This window comes from Leptonychotes weddellii, chromosome 7 (assembly GCF_054177405.1).
Source record: "Leptonychotes weddellii isolate Sample4059 chromosome 7, ASM5417740v2, whole genome shotgun sequence".
Classification (NCBI taxonomy): Eukaryota; Metazoa; Chordata; class Mammalia; order Carnivora; family Phocidae; genus Leptonychotes; species Leptonychotes weddellii.
The window spans coordinates 114,875,463-114,896,342 of NC_138375.1; the positions used below are offsets into that span (position 1 = coordinate 114,875,463).

At 37.5% G+C, this 20,880-nt stretch overlaps 1 protein-coding gene across 2 annotated transcripts in view; it reads right to left on the reverse strand.

Moving 5' to 3' along the window:
* Window positions 1-952: 952 nt before the first annotated feature.
* SEC24A (SEC24 homolog A, COPII component) overlaps window positions 953-20,880 on the reverse strand; it is a 67,542-nt gene continuing 47,614 nt past the window's right edge. For both annotated transcript variants that reach the window (XM_081827053.1, XM_006731016.3), the window contains exons 13-23: window positions 19,948-20,154; window positions 18,776-18,896; window positions 18,285-18,443; window positions 15,105-15,278; window positions 13,270-13,380; window positions 10,694-10,869; window positions 7,923-8,060; window positions 5,377-5,481; window positions 4,961-5,053; window positions 4,156-4,259; window positions 953-3,900 (exon numbers count right to left, since the gene is read on the reverse strand). In XM_081827053.1, coding sequence (XP_081683179.1) covers window positions 3,786-3,900; window positions 4,156-4,259; window positions 4,961-5,053; window positions 5,377-5,481; window positions 7,923-8,060; window positions 10,694-10,869; window positions 13,270-13,380; window positions 15,105-15,278; window positions 18,285-18,443; window positions 18,776-18,896; window positions 19,948-20,154 — 1,503 coding nt within the window. In that variant the 3' untranslated portion in view covers window positions 953-3,785. The remainder of the gene's footprint in view (window positions 3,901-4,155; window positions 4,260-4,960; window positions 5,054-5,376; window positions 5,482-7,922; window positions 8,061-10,693; window positions 10,870-13,269; window positions 13,381-15,104; window positions 15,279-18,284; window positions 18,444-18,775; window positions 18,897-19,947; window positions 20,155-20,880) is intronic.

A 20,880-nucleotide genomic window follows, 5' to 3' on the forward strand; every position in this document is an offset into this window, starting at 1 on the left:
TATTGAGTCCCCCGTCGGGCTCCCTGCTTGGCCAGGGGAGTCTGCTTCTCCCTCTGACCCTCTCCCCCCGCCATGCTCTCTCTCAAATAAATAAAAAAAATCTTTTAAAAAAATGGCTTAGAATTTTCCATAATTCAAGATACATGAGGATTTTGAGATTAAAATGTGCTCTGAAAAACAAGCAAGATAAACCATAAACTCAGAGTAGCCAAACTATAGAATATTAAGGATTTAAAAAAAAAATTTTTTTTTAAGATTTTTATGTATTTGACAGAGACACAGCAGGAGAGGGAATACAAGCAGGGGGAGTGGGAGAGGGAGAAGCAGGCTCCCCACTGAGCAGGGAGGCCGATGGGGGCTGATCAGGACCTGAACCGAAGGCAGACGCTTAACGACTGAACTACCCAGGCGCCCTGGATAAAAAAAAAAACTTGAGGGGCGCCTGGGTGGCTCAGTCATTAAGCGTCTGCCTTCGGCTCAGGTCATGGTCCCAGGGTCCTGGGATCGAGCCCCACATCGGGCTCCCTGCTCCGCGGGAAGCCTGCTTCTCCCTCTCCCACTCCCCTTGTGTTCCCTCTCTCACTGTGTCTCTGTCAAATAAATGAATAAAATCTTTAAAAAAAAAAATCTTGAAAGCTAACAGATAACCTTCAAAGTAACATTTAGATTGACAGTAGGCATCCTATCAATAACCAAAGGGTCCAGAAGACAATAGAGTACTATCTTAAACACGTCAAGAATTAAAAAAAAAAAAAAACCTTTCAATCTAGAATTTTAAATCCTGCAATCCTTGAGGAGTGAGCATCAAGAATTCGGTTTATGACCTCCCAGACACCAGCTTAGATGCAAAGTGCTTTCAGCCAAAGCCTTCCATTGACTTAACTTGGGTGTACAACATGGCACAATTCAGTGACTGGCAGGTTATCCCCTTTAAATAACAGGTCACTATATGTAAGCTCTTTCAATAACTTTATTGAATAGCCAAATTGATAAGTTAGCACAGTTCAAGCGATTATTTGCATGGGTTACAAATGACTTTTTTTTTACAGGAATAAAACAGTGAAAATTACAAACTGTAAAAAGGAAGACAAATCTTGTCTCTAATATTTAAGAGAAGCAAGATTTAACACAGCACATTGAAGATCAATACATATTTGAATTTGAAACAATTTAATGTTACAATATTATACACTACTTTACAAAATTAAAATTTCTATGTAAGGATTATATTTGAAGTAGTTAACAAAATCTTGAAATCACATTTGATGGTCCCCTAGATAATAGCTGTTATGCATCTTTGATTAGAAGAAATAAATCCTTTGTTCTAATTATCATAAAAGTCTGTTAGACTCCATACATTACATTAAATTAAAACAAGTATATGCAAACTAAAATGGTACACAGCTTGAGTGAATATTAATGTCAGACGTACAGAAATGTTATTTTAAAAATCCTAGAAATTAGAAAAATAGAGTACTTTTTATGGTAGAATTGCCATGCTCAGATTTAAATACCAAGATTGCCCTTGTCTGTTACTTTAGTAGTTGTAGATCTGTAGAAAATTCGAGGATCATTCATAATTTACAACTACAATAAAAAAAATATGGCATAGTGTAAATATTAGTTGCTTTACATCAAAAAGTAATACAAGATGAGATAGGTAGTGCCCTACTGCAAAAAAAAAAAAACTAAAAAACACATTCAGTATTGCAAAAAATAATTGCTTAATATCAGTATCTCCAAAAGGTTCATTCATTCTCTCATTACCCAGAGAACAAATATTATGAATCTTAACTAAAATTATGTTTTTTATGACCTATTATAAAATTATTCTGGATTGCACATGTTACACACTATCTAAAATAATTTTTAAAGTGAAATTTTAAAAGTAAATTTGTGAAATACACTAACAAAGCATGTGGCAATAACAAGAGTCATACCCACTTAGAGTTCTGAAGTGAGGCACAAGGAAGATCATTGTCCCTAGAAGCACAAATTTTTCCCTCTGGAAGGTTCTTCTCTACTATTAAGAAAGGACCTACAAATATCAACATTTACAATTCACATTAAGAAGAGTATTTCAGTTATTTTAAGAAACATCAGTGCACAAGGATGACTGTTTCTTTAAAAGAGGGGAAAATATAAATTTATTTTAATTTGCTACAACTTGAAAATTGCTTCCTAATAATAATGAAGCAGCTTTCAAGAAAATGTCCAGTTCAATGTACCACTCGCATACTGAAGATAAACCTTAATACTGCTTAAGGGAGATGATATTCCTATAAAACCCAAACAATTAGTTTGATCCAGCAGGCAAGCAGTCGTGTATACTCTAATGGGACCTGATTCTTCCTTATCCCCAAACAACTCAGTTAAAGTCAGCTCATACTGATGTAAACCTGAAAGTTACTATTTCATTGGTGATCGTATGAGACCAAGATTGTAAACACATTTTTCTAACCCATTAAAACAAAGAAACAAAAATCTTTTCATCAAGTATTACACATGAACAACTTTTACGTTAAGAAGTTCATACAAGACAAGGTGAATCTGTGAAAAATGGGCCAAACTCTTTTAAAGATATCCTATCTCAGCACTTAAAATATACAAATGTATAATTTACCTATTTGTAAACAAAATCCACTCAATGGTTTTGACTATAATATTTCTCTGGCTCAATCAAAAAAGCAGTCTCTTGAGCATGTTCAGAAATCACATTTCTACCATAACTTCAATATATTGGATTTGTGTAATCTTAATATCCACCAAATCAAACAGCAGCATTCATGCTTTAATAAGTTTAATATCCAAGAATAAATATCTTATGAGCGGCTTCCAATTATTAAGTTCCTTAGAAAAATGTTACTGACGCATTTGAGACAGAATTTTAAAAACCTTTAATTTCTTTATCAATTCACCAATATAACACTTTTATTATACATCACAGAGCAGAAATGAACCAAAGCCCACTTCAAGGATCAAGATAACCAAAGTTTCTCATCTCCCTATTATCATTGCCAGTCCCAATGTATTTATGAAGACAGCTGATTCTTTTCACTGCAGAATATGATACTGGGTCCAATCAAGTCTTCTGCAGTCAAATCAGAAAACCACTTAATTAGTTTTCACTTCAAATCAAAGTGACTTTGTTCTTCAAGTATAGAGAATACTGACAGATTTTAAAGCTCAACTGTATTATTCATATTCTTCTTCTCAAACTAGTCTAGAGTTAGTTTACTCTAGTTTTAGTTAACATGATGATCCTTTTTCTTCCTTAAAAAAAAAAAACAGGTGTGGGGGATGGGTTCTAGCTTTTCTACATACTATTTACTTCTGAAATTTTTTGGATTTTAAAAAGATCATTTATCAATGGATTTGTAACATCCCTGCGACACTTAGTCTTGTGAGGTTGTAGATGTAGCAGCCAAAATTTCAGGAAAAAATGAGAAATAATACACTTGAAACACAGAAGTCTTTATTTTACAAAATGTACTTTGCCTCTGCAATATTGCCTCATCCTATTTCAGTCCATAACAACTTAAACACTATTGGCAGCAAAGGAAAAAAGTATCCAATCAAATGTACGTAGATCTATTTTGATTTGAAAAATACAGTATTTCAGAGTAGCATGTTTGATTCTCTGCTGTGGTCCTTTATTTGCTATAGTTTGTTGAAATCACAGTGAGAACATACAATCATCACATTAGTCCACAAACCTAATAGAAAAGGAAAGTATTACACATTCTCAGGTGTACTGCATTATCATGACTTTAAGTCAAATATCTTCATTTGTTCACTTGTTGTTGTATATGCAAGAGGAATTCATAATATGATAATGCAGATTCTGTTCTGTCTTCTACCATGTTTTGAAGGAAGTTTGCTTTCATTGGACTCTCATCCCTGAGGAATAAGAGACAAAAATATATACATTAGATAAAATATAATAGTAAAATAAAGTGGATTTGTCATGAGGCTTTTAACATACTCTTTACTAGTAATTGCATATAAAGCATAATTGAGTAATATTTATTGAAACTTCGGGTTTTTTTTTTTTCTGAAGGGTTTGGTTAAGCAATAGTCACATATGACTCAAAATAGGTCTCTGTAAAGCTAAACAAATTATTTCATTATTAGCATATGAAAAATTCAACTTACCTTATTACATAAAGTATGGGGAAAAATGGTCTCTGCTCTCTAAGCCAAGAGATGAATGCTATTATTCTGGCAGATTCTGGTGTATCAAGTTCTGGAAGGTCTGTCTATTGAACAAAAACCAGCAATATCCAACTTACTTGAATCACGTATCTAAGGCATCATTTACAGTGTTTCTCAAACTTTATCATGTATATGAATCACCTAGAGATCTTAACTGACTGAGCCACCCAGGCTCCCCTACCTAATTCTAACTTTAAAATCGAAAATTATCCAAACAAATGCTATAGAGCTAAACAAATGCTTTCTCGTGGATCATTTCAGTTACTCCTCCATAAGCAAGAACAATGTTATTTTACTAAAGAGGCAGTTAGTGACTTGTCCATGGTTACAGAACTGGTGACAGAGTTCATTATTACTTTCTTCAATAATATATATTAATCCAACTGACACCGATCACAAGTCATTTGCTTATGTGGCAATTAGATCAGTTCTTACTCCAAAGCAGCAGTTAAAAAGACCCTGCCATAGGGATGCCTGGGTGGCTCAGTTGTTAAGCATCTGCCTTCAGTTCAGGTCGTGATCCTAGGGTCCTGGGATCAAGTCCCACATTGGGCTCCCTGCTCAGCGGGGAGTCTGCTTCTCCCTCTCTGCCTGCCACTCCCCCTGCTTTGTGCTCTCTCTCTCTCTGACAAATAAATAAAAATAAAATCTTAAAAAAAAAAAAAAAAAGGACCCTGCCATACATAGACCAATTAAATGGTCCTGTAAGTCTACCACAATCACAATCATGTTAAGACAGTCTTACCATAATCTGTGGAATTAATGCATAGTTTTGAACTCCTAGAACTTGGCTGAGAAAATTTTGTCCACAATTTTTTCCAACCCAAAGCATCAGTACCTGGGGACAGGAAGAAAATCATTTTGAGACATGTGTAACAGTGAGCTGCTGACTCACCTTTACCACTGAGTATGTTTTAAAAGATCAAAATGGTAAGTATGTTTAGTAAGATTATACAATCTTCAACTGAACTAATAATAATTACTTTTTATCATGATGAGACATTTATGCTTATCATGAAAAGAGGCTATGGAGGGAGAAGGTGGCTCATAATAAAATACATAGATTAAATAGCATATAACCTGTTCAAGAAAAGAGATATTAAAGGGAATGAAGGTATAATAGTATGCAGAGGTAACGACCCAGATCAGCCGACTACTCACAGAGCCTGCATCCATGAGGAAAGCTCCATCCCTGCTCAGCTTCTCCACGGAAAGCTGAAGAATAGGTGGCTGAGGTATGGTGCGATCATTGATGTTGAGTGCTCCCTGAGGAATTAAGCAAAAAAAATTAAACTTTTAGACTTTATTTATTTGAGAGAGAGAGGAGGGGCAGAGGGAAAGGGACAGAGAATCTCAAGCAGACTCCCTCCCCACTGAGGGTGGAGCACAACGTGGGGCTCGATCCCATGATCCCGTGAGATCACGACCTGATCGAAATCAAGAGTCAGACACTTAACCGACTGAGCCACCCAGGTGCCCCCAAAGTTACAGCTTTTTGATGCAAGTAAGAATAAAATACCCCAATAATTAGACAGCAACAGCTGACAAGATGGGTTCCCTCATGTCAAGGGAGAAAAACTAAACTTTTTATCAGACCAAATGCCCATGGGGAACAAAACCAGACAACACAGCCTGAGGTGGCAAGCCCACACAAAATTCAGCAAAATTTGCAGACCCCTGCCACACATCTTATCAGGCTCTGCAGCTACTGCCAAATCCTGAAGCTGCTATGAGAAATACTGAATTGTATCCAATTTGTCACTCTGCTCCTAAAGTTGCAGTTTGGGACCTCAGGCTGAACAACCCCTAATGACACAGAACTTGCAATTTTTGCCTATTCAACCCTGAGCTGAAACTTTCCCCTTCAGAGCAGACTTCTGGTTTGCAAACTCTACAGCACTAAAGCTTTCCCTTGCCTCTGATCAAATCTTTGCATTCCAAGAATTTTTGTTGACATGGTAATATGTAGTCACAATTAAAAAAAAAAATTTTTAATGTTACCTTTGAGACTTTGAAACTTAGGTAAATCACAGTTATTCATATTTAAATATAAAGAAGATGAAATATTTATCTGTTATCTAGACAAACCCACTGTGAATCCCAATAAAGCCAAATTAACTTCTGATCTTAACTATTATTTAAAAAATACAATAAATGGGGGGCGCCTGGGTGGCTCAGTCGTTAAGCGTCTGCCTTCAGCTCAGGTCATGATCCCAGGGTCCTGGGATCAAGCCCCATATTGGGCTCCCTGCTCAGCAGGAAGCCTGCTTCTCCCTCTCTCACTCCCCCTGCTTGTGTTCCCTCTCTCACTGTGTCTCTCTGTCAAATAAATAAAAATCTGTTAAAAAAAAAAAAAAATCTTGGGCGCCTGGGTGGCTCAGTCATTAAGCGTCTGCCTTCGGCTCAGGTCATGATCCCAGGGTTCTGGGATCGAGTCCCACATCGGGCTTCCCGCTCTGCAGGAAGCCTGCTTCTCCCTCTCCCATTCCCCCTGCTTGTGTTCCTGCTCTTGCTATGTCTCTCTCTGTTAAATAAATAAAATCTTTAAAAAAAAAATTAAAAAAAAAAAAATCTTAAAAAAAAAAATAAATGTAACCAATACCCATGTATCCTGAACAAATAAATGACTTCAATGAGAACCAAATGAAGTCTGGAATTTAGTTAATAATAATGGCTGATTGTGTGGCTTAGGTTATGTGTGAGCCCAATGCAAATGAGATTTTAATAGTTCTATTGAGTTTGACATTAATTTATTAAGGCCAGAAATGTAAATTTCTCATTTATAATGGACAGTAATACTGTTCTCTGAAAACACACACACACCTTTAAATATTCATAACTATTAATTTTTGACCAAAAAAATTTGGAGTACTTGAACTCAGGTGCTTCATTAAACCTTACCTAAAGGAGGAAGCAAATAAAATACTGATCTACCAAGCAGTATGCCCCCTCCAGCATGAGGCTTTAGCTTTTTTTTTTTTTTTAAAGATTTTATATATTTATTCATGAGAGACAGAGAGAGGCAGAGGGAGAAGCAGGCTCCCAAGGAGCAGGAAGCCCGATGCAGGACTCGATCCCAGGACCCTGAGATCATGACGTGAGCCGAAGGCAGACGCTTAACCATCTGAGCCACCCAGGCGCCCGAGGCTTTAGCTTTAAGAGGGAGTATTAATCACATTACCTTAAGACCTCTCACCTTAGGGCATGTGGGAAGCAGCACAAAGAACATACACTGACTCAATATAGCCATTCAGAAATTTCCCCTAGAGGTGTTCTAATGTGAAAGAAAAAAAGAATCTTGTCTTTTCTCTGGTGGGAAAGAAGAGCCATCAGTGGCTCCGTTTTCTACTCTCCTAGAGAAGATCCATATGAAAGAATGAGGACATAAAGGGGCAAATAATGTTACAACTTAAATATTTTTTTCTTTGGGGCGCCTGGGTAGCTCAGTTGTTATGCGTCTGCCTCCGGCTCAGGTCATGATCCCAGGGTCCTGGGATGGAGTCCTGCATCCAGCCCCCTGCTCAGTGGGGAGCCTGCTTCTCCCTCTGCCCACCCCCTCATCCCCATGTGTGCTCTCGCTCTCTGTAAAATGAATAAATAAATCTTAAAAACAACAACAACAAAACTTGCCTCATTCTACAATGGACCAGTATAATTAGGTTTATAAACCTCCAAGAAATAGCCACTGAAAAAGTAATCAATCTTACCTCATCTGAAAGATTGTCAACTCTATACAAACTAGGATGAGTTGTGAGCATAAGGTAAACCAAGGGCTGATTTTTCACTTGACACATGGCAAAAATGCGTTCATCTAGACGTGCATTTGTCCCAGTCTGAAACGATTTCTGTAACAAAACACCACGCCCCATAAAAAGGGGGGGGATACTTAATAACAAATATAAACAAAGCTTTGCAAATATCAGATATTAAAAGAATATCTTCAGACAGAATTAGCAAATTTCTTGTTAATTATTCTTTTAATTAATTCTGTTAAGTATCTTTTAAGAAGTCACACATCTATTAAATTATGGCTATATTGCCACCTGAAAGAAGCTAATTACCTGACCATGGCAAAGTCATTAGGTTTCTCTGGTGTTTCCTAATCAGTGAAATAGATCTAAACATTATATCTGCCATAGAGGGATAATGATATAAAAATCTAAATAATACCATGAGAAGAATAAAGTTATACTGCAGATGATAAAATGAAAACACAAACGAAGGACTAAAGATCTGTGTTTCATAAATGCTAGGTGATGACTAATGGTTAACTATCCTTGTTTCTCCCATAGAGAAATTGAACACCACAATAAAGCTTAAAAATCAACCAGAAAAATTAATACAAATGAGGATAGTTACCTAGCAGAATAAAAGTAGTAAATAATAAGTTTTACTGGTGTTTAAGTACTGAGTTTTAACTGGTATATTAGCTTATGGAGAATATTAAAAGTTTTGGGGTAGGGTTTTAAGCATTCCTGGGGCACCTGGCTGGCTCAGTTGGTAGGGCATGCAACTCTTGATCTTGAGGTTGTGAGTTCCAGCCCCACAGTGGGTGTAGAGATTACTTACAAAATCTTAAAAAAGTTGTAAACATCCCTACTGATGGAAAGTAGTAGAAACAGGCAGAGAGCGAGCAGCAATGAGATTATAAATAAAGGAAGATTAGAAAAGGCTCTTAAGATTTTTTTTTTTTTTAAATAATCTCTACATCCAACGTGAGTGGGGCTTGAACTCATAACCCGGAGATCAAGAGTTGCATGCTCTATTGAAGGAGCCAGCCTGAGGCCCAAAGGCTCTTAAAATTTCTTTTTAAGGGGCGCCTGGGTGGCTCAGTTGGTTGAGCGACTGCCTTCGGCTCAGGTCATGATCCTGGAGTCCCTGGATCGAGTCCCGCATCAGGCTCCCTGCTCGGCGAGGAGCCTGCTTCTCCCTCTAACCCTCCCCCCTCTCATGTACTCTATCTCTCTCAAATAAATAAATAAATCTTTAAAAAAAAAAAAATTTCTTTTTAAGTAAGCTCTGCGCTCAACATGAGGCTCAAACCCATGACCCCAAGATAAAGAGTCACATGCTCTACCAACTAAGCCAGCCAGGTGCCCCACTCTTTTAAATTAGTATGTTAATAGTCACTAAGAAAGAAGAAAGAATATTATGGGAAATGGAAGAAGGAAAGTTTATTTAATCATTCAATAACTATTTACTGAGAGCCCATTATGTACTAAGAATTGTTCTAGGTGCTGGGACAAAATGGTAACTCTTCAAAAAAGATAAAAATCCTTGCCCTAATGGACAAAAAATCCTAGTAAGGGAAAAGTAAATAATAAACAAGCAAAATATTGATATGTCAGTGTTAAATACTATGGAGAAAAATAAGGGAGGGAAGAGAAGTAAAGAATGTAGGTTAGGGTGGCTAGGGAAGCTTGCACACTAAATGAGGAGATCAGGCCTCAGCGAAAGGACAGCATTTAAGGAAAGACCTAAAGAGGGAAAAGCTCAGATTTTTAAGTTAAAATTTAAGTATTTATATAATTTATCTGCATTTAACATTATATTCAGAAGTGGAAATACACAATTTGAGTTAAAGAAACTAGAAGTTGATCCAAAAGCCATCCTATTAGTATGAGTGGGTTGCTCTTCTCTCCTAGAAGAGATGACATACACCAGACAGTCAATCCTGGAGTTCAGAAAAATATACAAATTGACAAGATCAGAGTAGTCTTCATCAATTTTGGAACCTGGGATGCTCTCCCAGGTGATTTATTGACATGAGCTTTTTAATAAAATTTAATAAATTTATAAATTTAATAAAATTTATAATATATATTTAAAATTAATAAACTTTATACCCTAAGTATACAAGCTTGGACATTTTATTTTGGATACTAGAAAAATAAGCCTCCTCTACCTACCAGTGGTAGGGGCAAAGGGCAGGCAGGGGAGACAAACAAGTAATAAATATCAAATAAAAAACTCTAAAAGACCATAGATGGAAAGGCAACTGCCAGAGAGATAACATCTGAGCTCAAACACAGGAATAGGAAAGTACAATGCAGGTCATGGAAATAGGTGCACAGGTATGAGAGGGCATATCTAAGATTAAGTAGTAGTATGTGGCTGAAATACTGGAGAGAGCAGGAAAAAGCCAGAAGAGTTTCATGTGTGACTTCTTGTATGAGCAATAAAATATACAGCTCTTGTTCTGGAAAACTGGAAAACCGATCATCACTGACATCTCTGATAATGTCAGTGAATACTTGGTGAACATCTCTTTTACAAATAAGGCACGTGCTTTAAATCAGTATCTTATAACTTTACTGGGTTACAAATTCGTTCAAGGTTCAAGTAAGAGTCAAAGTCACTGTCCTCAGAAAACTTAAATGGCTTTAAGTAATACATACAAGTGTTTATTGGTTCACAGGATAAAAATTTGGGCTACTGACATTTTCACTATTTTAGTTTCTGGTTTTGATTCTCTTACCTGTTTAAGAAGAGCCAACACAAAGAGTGGGAAAAGCCGCAAAGAAAAAGGAACCAGGAGTCCAGGCTGTTGGTTACTTAGGACGGAAGAACGATAAGCTGAAAGAGAGTCTATGACAGCATTCACCAGGGCATCCCGAGCATCACTCAGACTGGCAGTCACTGACCTGTCAACAGCTAACAGAGATGGAGGTGGGGACAACAAGAGAAAAGAGAGAAGTTTAGCTACCCCACTGTTAAAGATACAAGAGATGTAATTTTTTTTCTAGTATACAAATTCTCTCTCCAATTTGTTTACACACAGAAGGAGCCAAGTAAAGCAGTTAAAAGCACATAGTTTGAAGAATCAAACCAAATCAAACCATTCTCCTGAAATGGGTCTCTATTTCTTAGTCATATGACAATATGGCAAGGAATCTAACCTTCATGAGCTTGTTTCCTTATCTGTAAAATGGGAAAACTCTATCTTGTTGGATCTAAGGTGTTATTAATTATAATCCACCATCTTATGTTATACACCATAGGGAAAGAAAAAACTCTATAACTAAACACACATGCTTTCTTCACAGAGAATTTTATATTTATTGGAAGAGCTCTAGGGTGCCTGGGTGGCTCGGTAGTTGAGCATCTGCCTTTGTCTCAGGTCATGATCCCAGGGTCCTGGGATCAAGCCCCACATCGGGCTCCCTGCTCAGTGGAGAGCCTGCTTCTCCCGCTCCCACTCCCCCCTGCTTGTGTTCCCTCTCTCACTCGCTCTCTCCGTCAAATAAATAAATAAAATCTTTAAAAGAAAAAAAAGAAAGAGCTCTTGGAGAGCTACTTAGATGATTCTTATTACCTGTCATGTCACTGTTTATGTGCATTTCTGCACACTCAAAAAAAATTTAAACACTAAAAGCGCTATTATTGTTTTGAAGACTTCTCAAACTAGAACTAAATTCAACTCATGTGGTCTCAAAAATACAATCAATAAAGTGATGATATTAACTGCTATAACCAAATTTGTACATAGCCAAGAAAGAAGACCACTGTTACCTGGTCAACAGCAATTCTTTTTTTTTTTTTTTTTTTAAGTAGGCTCCACGCCCAGCGTGGAGTCCAACACGGGGCTTGAACTCATGACCCTGTGATCAAGACCTGTGCTGAGACCAAGAGATGGATGCTTAACAGACTGACCCCCACCCAAGTGCCCCAATAGTAATTCTTAAGACTTCAATTGAAGACTTCTTGATTTAAGATTTTTTTTTTTAAGATTTTATTTATTTATTTGACAGAGACACAGCAAGAGAAGGAACACAAGCAGGAGGAGTGGGAGAGGGAGAAGCAGGCTTCCCGCGGAGCTGGGAGCCCGATGCAGGGCTCAATCCCAGGACCCTGGGATCATGACCTGAGCCGAAGGCAGACACTTAATGACTGAGCCATCCAGGCGCCCCTTGATTTAAGATTTTGATAAAATGTGAAAAAATGTGCATAAATCAAATTTAGTAACAAAATCAGTATTTGTGAGGCAAATTGTGAAAAATTTTTTAAATCTACAAATAATGCCTGAAATATAGTTCTTGTTGATGATAATAAAGATTAAGAATAATCGTATGATTACTAAACATATTAGTTCAACAAAATATAAAGGTAGTGACCCTCAAATTCGTAGGTCACAATCTTTAACTTTCAACAGCATATGAGACTAAAATAGTGTTGGATTCTTTATCAGGCTTCATTAAAGAAAAAAATTTCCCAATAGGAAATGCAAGAAAATGAGTAATTATTCCTAATATAGACAGATCTGAGTGTGAAGCAAATGGACGCAATGGCATCTTTCCTGAAGGAGAAAAAAAGCAAGAACCAAAATGGTGTTAAGCTCTATGTATTTGAAAAAGGACCAAAAAAACTTCAAGGAGGCAACTATATCTGATATGGAAGTAAAGAAGTGAAGGTATCAGTAAATTTCCTCCTAGCTCATGTGATCTGGCCAAGGCTGCAAACTTATCTGTGAGAGTAAACTGGTTTTTAATCCTGAATTCCAAGACTCCCAAGTCTAAAGATCTTTACAGTTCAAAGTCTCTTGTAATCCAAGTTACAGAGTTCATTAAAAAGCTATTAACCAGTAGTATTGAACATTAAGTAAAATATGGTATTTAAGTCCATCATAGGCAGATTATGAGAAAGAAAGCAGTTTAGTAGCTGCCGAAAACCAGTGAGCGAAGGAGAGTAGTGGGCAGTAACTACTGATGGGCATGAGGTTCTTTTTGGGGTGATAAAAGTTCTAAAATCAGATTGAGATGATGGCCACACAATTCTGTAAATACACTATAAATAGGGTTGTATACTTAAAATGGGTTATGCGAAGTAGTACATAAATTATATCCCAATAAAGCTCTTAAAAATTTTTTTAAAAAATCAGGTAAACTGCAACAGAGCCTTTCATTCAAGTAGTTACTTAGGAGGCATACAGAAGATCTAAAACACTGAAACCTTTAAAGCTACTTATTTAAAGGAAAATAAAACTATGTGGATTTTTCTAATGTTTCTAATGTTATTATTTGTGAAGTATTTACAATAGCTGATAACGATCCTTACCCATATTGGCCAATAACCCTGAAATTGCTTGAACATCAGCTCCAAGAAAGACTTCATTCAGAGTTGAAACTACAGGCAAACACAAAGTATGAACACGAATTCTTCTTTCACCTTTGGGGAAAACACATAAATGATAGTAAGGCACAACTATATTAAAAAATTTATATTAAAGTCTCTTAGAAAAATCATTTTTTTTTTTAAGATTTTATTCATTTATTTTACGGAGAGAGAGACAGCGAGAGAGGGAACACAAGCAGGGGGAGTGGGAGAGGGAGAAGCAGACTCTCCGCCAATCAGGGAGCCTGATGCGGGGCTCGATCCCAGGACCCTGGGATCATGACCTGAGCCATAGGCAGATGCTTAATGACTGAGCCACCCAGGTGCCCCAAAATCACTTCTTTTCAATTTAAAACCAAAAAGGGTTATTCAGTATGAAGAAATAATACTACTTCCACATGTGTTCTAGAGTCTGTTTTGACATTTAAAGTCCAAAGAAATTTTGTATTTTCCTCTTTAATCACAGAAAAAACTTTTTAAAGAAATCAATTAATATATTTTCTCTTTAGTATTTACCCACAATAACAAAAATTAATATAGAAACAAAAATGAAAACTTTTTGATAACCATCAAATATCAAATATTATATCAACTTTCTAAGAAGTCTTTTTTTTTTTAAAAGAGTTTATTTATTCATTTGAGACACAGAGATACAGAGAGAGAGAGAGAGAGCATGAGCAGGGAGAGAGGCAGAGGGAGAAGCAGACTCCCCGCTGAGCCAGGAGCCCGACATGGGGCTCTATCCCAGGACCCTGGGATCATGACCTGAGCCGAAGGCAGACGTTTAACCATCTGAGCCACCCAGGCGCCCCTCAACTTTTTAAAAATTTCTAACCAGCAAGACCTTGAATAGCAATGAAAAAGAACAAATAAAGAAGACCTACAGATGATATTCATACTACAACCTGTACTGATACATAAAGACTGATGAAAATGTACATATGAGGAGCTCATACAAATTACTTTTATTTATTTATTTTTAAAGATTTTTATTTATTTATTTAGTTGACAGAGAGATACAGCAAGAGAGGGAACACAAGCAGGGGGAGTGGGAGAGGGAGAAGCAGGCTTCCTGCGGAGCAGGGAGCCCAATGTGGGGCTCGATCCCAGGACCCTGGGATCATGACCTGAGCCGAAGGCAGTCGCTTAACCATCTGAGCCACCCAGGCACCCCTACAAATTACTTTTAAAAAGAAATAATATCTGCAAAAAAGGGTAACACTGTTTAGACTTTCTATTCTAGACAACAACAGAGAGCTAAAAGAAAACAGATACAATGATTAGCCTATCGGCAACAACTAAACACAAAGAGAGAGAGAGATGCAGGCAGACACACACACACACACACACACAATCAGAGGCTGAAATGGAAAGGGCACTTGATGGGACCATGAACTGCTGAAATCTTTCTGAGAAGCAATCTGACAATACTAAGATTTTTCTAAACAGTCAGCCTGATACTAAGTAGACTCTCAGTAAATATCTGTTAAAAACAATGGCTAAGAAAAATAAATACAACACATCTTGGCTTTACCAGGAATAGCAACAAAGCTCTTAAGATGAGAAATACTCTTTTGGTGTAATAGAAATGAGTATCTCCACAAGAGAGGGCATTCATTATAAGACAAAGAATACATGACCAAATCAAAAAACTTACCTTTGCCACAACACACTGTATTTATAGTTACCAGTACTGGATTATAAACTTAAAAATCTGTTAAAAGTGTAATCTCATGTATGTGTCTTCACCACAATAAAAACAAACAAACCCAACTTACCTTTGCTGGATGTATACAAGAGTGCAGACTGAAAGGAAACCAACTGAGTGTCCGTAAGACTCTCCTCCACAGACATCTGTACTGCATACCCAGCATCTGGGTTTACATTAGGCAAAGACAGTAAGTCTGTTGACCTAACAAAGAAGTTCCCATGGAAAGTATGAATGGAAAGACCTAGAAGAGAAAAATTATCAAAATGATTTACATACACCAATATACACACATTTACATTTTGTCCTTGTCACTTATCAGACTGACAGAGAGTAAATTTAAAAGTTTAGATGTGGGGCGCCTGGTTGGCTCAGTTGGTTAAGGGTCTGCCTTCAGCTGAGGTGATGATCTCAGAGTCCTGAGATCAAGCCCCATGTCGGGTTCCCTGTTCAGCGGGAAGTCTGCTTCTCCCTCTCCCTCTGTGCGTGTTCTCCCTCTCGCTCTTGCTCTCTCTCAAATAAAATCTTAAAAAAAAAAAGTTTAGATGTGAGGGGCACCTGGGTGGCTCAGTCGGTTAAGTATCTGACTCTTTTTTTTTTTTTAAATCTTATTTATTTGAGAGAGAGAGACACAGCGAGAGAAAGAACACAAGCAGGAGGAGTGGGAGAGGGAGAAGCAGGCTTCCCATGGAGCGGGAAGCCCGATGCGGAGCTCGATCCCAGAACCCTGGGATCATGACCTGAGCCGAAGGCAGACGCTTAACGAGGCGCCCAAGTATCCGACTCTTAATCTCAGCTCTTGATCTGAGAGTTCTGAGTTCAAGCCCCTCACTGGGCCCCATGCTGGGTGTGTAGACTACTTAAAAAAAAAAGTTTAGATGTGACATTGTGATTTATAGTAAGAAATATGTACTTGATCTTCACTCATTTCTAGCACAGAACTCCTAAACTCTTAGGATGATCTAAGCAATGAAATTCACAAAGGTGTCTTCTACTGTTGATGGAGTGACTTTTGGTAAGCACCTGTGTAACCAAAGGATGGGGGCTGATTACCAGAGGACCGAACCATGTAATTAGAAGGTTGGAAATTGCCCCACATCGGGCTCCCTGCTCGGTGGGAAGCCTGCTTCTCCCTCTCCCACTCCCCCTGCTTGTGTTCCCTCTCTCGCTGTGTCTCTCTCTGTGAAATAAATAAATAAAATCTTTAAAAAAAAAAAGGTTGGAAATTACAGTCCAACCTGTCCCCACCAACATCCTTCGGGGAGGGGAGAGGAACTGGAGGTTGAGCCCATCATCAATGGCCGATAACTAAATCAGCCATGACTATATAAAGAAGCCTTCATAAAAACCCAGTAGGATGGGGTACTTTGGAAAGCTTCCAGATTGGTGAACACATGGAGATTTGGGGAGAGTGGAGCACTCAGAGAGAACATGGAAGCTGCAGAAGCTCCATGCCCTTTCCCTTTCTCTATACCTTGCTCTATACATCTCTTCCATCTGACTATTCCTGAGTTATATCCTTTTATAATAAGCCAGTAATCTAGAAAGTAAAATGATTCTCTGAGTTCTGTAAGCTGCTCTGGCAAATTACTTGAACCCAAAGAGGGGGTAGTAGGAACCTCCAATCTACAGCCAGCCAATCAGAGCACAAAAAGAAACAGAAGCAGAAAGCTACTGTGGTAACTACTTGGTTATGAGTGACACTACTACCTGAGTTGTTTGGAGATGTGGCAATGTTATAGAAGTGTTTGATACCTTACATAAGATATTACAAAGGCGTTGTCAGTTGTTTTACTCAACCATTTTTTCTTTTTATTACAGTGACAGATAATAGAGAACTTCATTTGGCACATGGTTTGCCCAAAAGATTTCAATATCTATCTAGTGGACAGGTCCGTGGTTCCTTATCGTTTGATATCGTTTTTTTGGCTATTTCATATAATCTTTCCACTTCAAAAAATGATTGATTCACACCTCTTAAAGAACATTATTTAATTAATTTATTTTTAAAGATTTTACTTATTTGTCAGAGAGAGAGAGAGAGCACAAACAAGGGGAACAGCAGGCAGAGGGAGAAGCTTAGCAGGGAGCCTGATGTGGGGTCATGGGGTCATGGGGTCATGGGGTCATGACCTGAGCCGAAGGCAGATGCTTAACTGACTGGGCCACCCAGGTGTCCCAGAAAAACATTATTTTAAAATCTGAATAAGGGCGCCTGGGTGGCTCAGTCAGTTAAGCGACTGCCTTCAGCTCAGGTCATGATCCTGGAGTCCCGGGATCGAGTCCCGCATTGGGCTCCCTGCTCGGCAGGGAGTCTGCTTCTCCCTCTGACCCTCCTCCCTCTCATGCTCTCTGTCTCTCTTCTCTCTCTCTCAAATAAATAAATAAAAAATCTTAAAAAAAATAAAAATAAAAATAAATAAATAAATAAAATCTGAATAAAAGATTAGAACCAGGCTGATAATGTGAAGGCATAAAATATCAAGAATTATTTCCCATTTTCCTAAGAAAGTATCATTTAGCAGCTACAGGCATTTATCCTGCAAAACAAATTGAATTAAAGCATTCTGGAACTGTTAGACTATTTTCAAAGCAACACTGAGGCAAGCTGTTAGTAGCAGGGCAGACTGAGAAGAGCACAAATTAAAAGACCTGCTACTTCTAGAAATGAATGGTGGGGATGGTTGTACAACAATGAGAATATACTTAATGCTATTCAACTGTATACTTAAAAATGGTTAAAGTGGTAAATTTTATGTTAAGTATATTTTACCACAATAAAAAAATAACTGTTTAAAAAAAAGACCTTTCGTTACTACTGTCAATAAATGGAATAAAAATCCATGCTTATTTGGATGTGGGGGTGGAGGGAGATACTTTTTTTTTAAATGAGAGATAATTCAAATACCATAAAAATCACACATACAGTGTACTATGCAGTGGCTTTCAATACATTCAAAATAGTCCCTATTTTCTTTTACAATGTTTCTTCTCTATTCTTTTTTTTTTTTAAGTAGGCTCCACACCCAACGTGGGACATGAACTCCAGACCCTGAGATCAAGAGTTGCATGCTCCAGCAACTGAGCCAGCAAGATACCTCTCCTTCCCTATTCTTAATTTCATATTCCATCAGTGTAAGTAAAATCTTAGAAGAGCGAACCTTATGAAGTAAGACTAGCTGAAAATGTATATTTACTGGTATCAAAAGCAACACATCTATGTAAGTGTGAAAAGAAAAGTGCCCCCCACCTTTCGTGCACCGAATCCTCATGACTGCCTCAAAGCCAATCTTTCGAGTGAGGTATCTCTGTAGTTCCTTCTGTAATTTCTGTACTTGTACTGGATTCTGCTGATGGTGGTAAGAAGGATAGTAATACACACTACCTGCTGAATACCGAGAAATACAACCTGGAAGAAAACACACACTTTTTAAAAATTCTGTAATTAACTATTACTGCATGAAAAAAACTACTGGTGTTTGAATCAATCTTGCCTTAGCCTCCCAAAGTATTATCAAAAAAGAGTATCTCATCCCTTTAAATAGTAGTATAAAAATGTCTCTATTATAAATATTTAGAAATATATAAATAAGCATTTAGAAGACCAAAAGATTTATAATAGACTCATTAATTCTCCCAAAGGAATAAAAATTCCTTCATTTTGTCCTCTATTTAGAATATCATCATATAAATACCATTTTCACATTCACTTGAGAAAAATAACCATGAGTAAGAACTCACCCAGAGAAGCCAAGTCAGAATACTGTCCACTGAGAAGGAATAAGTCCACGGCTACCTGCTGACCAGAACAATCCAAGGCTAATTTCTTGTAAAAGTCAGTGGATGGTGTCAAGTGAATTTCCTATTAATAATAAATTACATGAAGAAACAAATTTTTAATTATTAAATTATCATAAAATTTTAAAACCTATCTATATATATACCAAGATTAACAATTATCCTTGGGCATTCTAAAAATCCTTTCTTTTTGGTTCTTCATTTTCTCGGTAAAAAACATACTGCTTAAGAATTTTCTATTTTCTACTTTTAAAAAGAAATACATCTATTATGCTAATTTCAATAATCTATTAAATGCTTAGAATGCTGGAAACTGTTTTAAACAATTCATGTGTACTATCTATGTGGTCCTTTGAACTATGATAAGAAGCAGGTACTATAATTATTTTCACTTTATAAATAAACATAAGGGCAAAGAAATTAACTAACTCTTTAAGCTTGTACATCTAAAAAGCAGGAGAGGGATGCCTGGGTGGCTCAGTCATTAAGCATCTGCCTTTGGCTAAGGTCATGATCCCAAGGTCCTGGGATCGAGCCCCACATCGGGCTCCCTGATCAGCAGGGAGCCTGTTTCTCCTTCTGCCTGCCGCATCCCCTACTTGTGCTCTCTCTCTCTGACAAAAAATCTTAAAAAAATAAAATAAAACAAAACAAAAAGCAGAATTTAGACAGACTGACCCCAGGACTGACACCATCATCGTTACAGTATACAGCAACTCTCATCATCTCTTGAAAAATACACATCTCAAACCAAGTTTATATACACAAAGTGCTCAAAAGCAATCCATGACACTCAATACGGCAGACTACTTTTTAGTGGTCATCCACATTCTACTTTGTTCCTAAAAGGCATATTCTTTAAACTGCAAGACTTTCTCATCAAAGGCAGGCTGCACTGCTAGCAGCCTGCTGAAGATCCAAAAATAAGGTAAGAGTGAATCAGGTGGTAAGTGTAACAAAACAGAAATTTCGGCATAAAAGAGAAATGCTTTGTCTATTTCCTTATACTCCCTCCTCTCCAGAACTGAAAAATAAATGAAAAACAGATTTTGTGGTCAAAGGGACAGAGCAGAGCACCAGCATATATGGCAACATACATTTGATGACTTTCTAACCTTAGCAGATGACCTTTGGTTGGGCTCCTCTCGTGGCCTCAGGGCTCCCACTCCAAGAGTAGGAAGTTGTGTTTGAAAGACGGACATTCGACCACCAGTTGGGGACATCAGCTTAAAGGCAGCCTGAAGTGCAGGACCCAAGGCACTCTGGGTTTCCAGGGTCTTGGTGAACATTTGTGGCAATGTTTTCAGTAAATCTTGAACGAGCTTATAAAATAAAGCAAGAAAACTCAAAGATGTTAACAATTAAAAACTTCTTCCACAAAAAGTCAGTAACTAAAATACAGTAGACAAGACACTGAGTCATGATGATGGTCAGAGAATCTACACACAGTAAACAATGAAGTTGGTCAAATGACAAGAAAGCCATTTTAAGTCAACATTATAAACTGGCAAGCAAGACAAATCAAAATTGGGGCCTTACAGTTCTTGCACATGCAGTAGTCCAGCAAGACTATAAGTCCAAAATGTATCCAAAAGAACCATCACAGTTTAGATTTGATTTCTTTTATAATGCCATCAAACATGGCCTTCTCAATCACCTCTACACACTTTATTCTTTTCAGTTCCGAAGTGATTTAACTCTTCCCTATTGAAAAGTCTAAGATAGCCAGTAAATTTTCCAACTAGTAATACTACTACAAAAGAAAAACAAAATGAAAAACAACTACCTATTCAGGTTAGGTTGTACAAATAAAGAGAGTTAAAGGGAAAAAAAGTACTTCACACTATGGTGAAGTCACTGTTGCCAACAGCTGAGACCATAGACTTGCTAGTTAAAATGTTACCCCTACGGCATATATGCATGTACAGGGTAGACAACATCCCCCCTTCAGACACATTCTGTTCACCTCTCACTGTATTATGTCATGGCAATTTCCAGGCAGGTAATAAGTTTCTTCTGAACTGACCCCAATGACACTCTGTGAATCA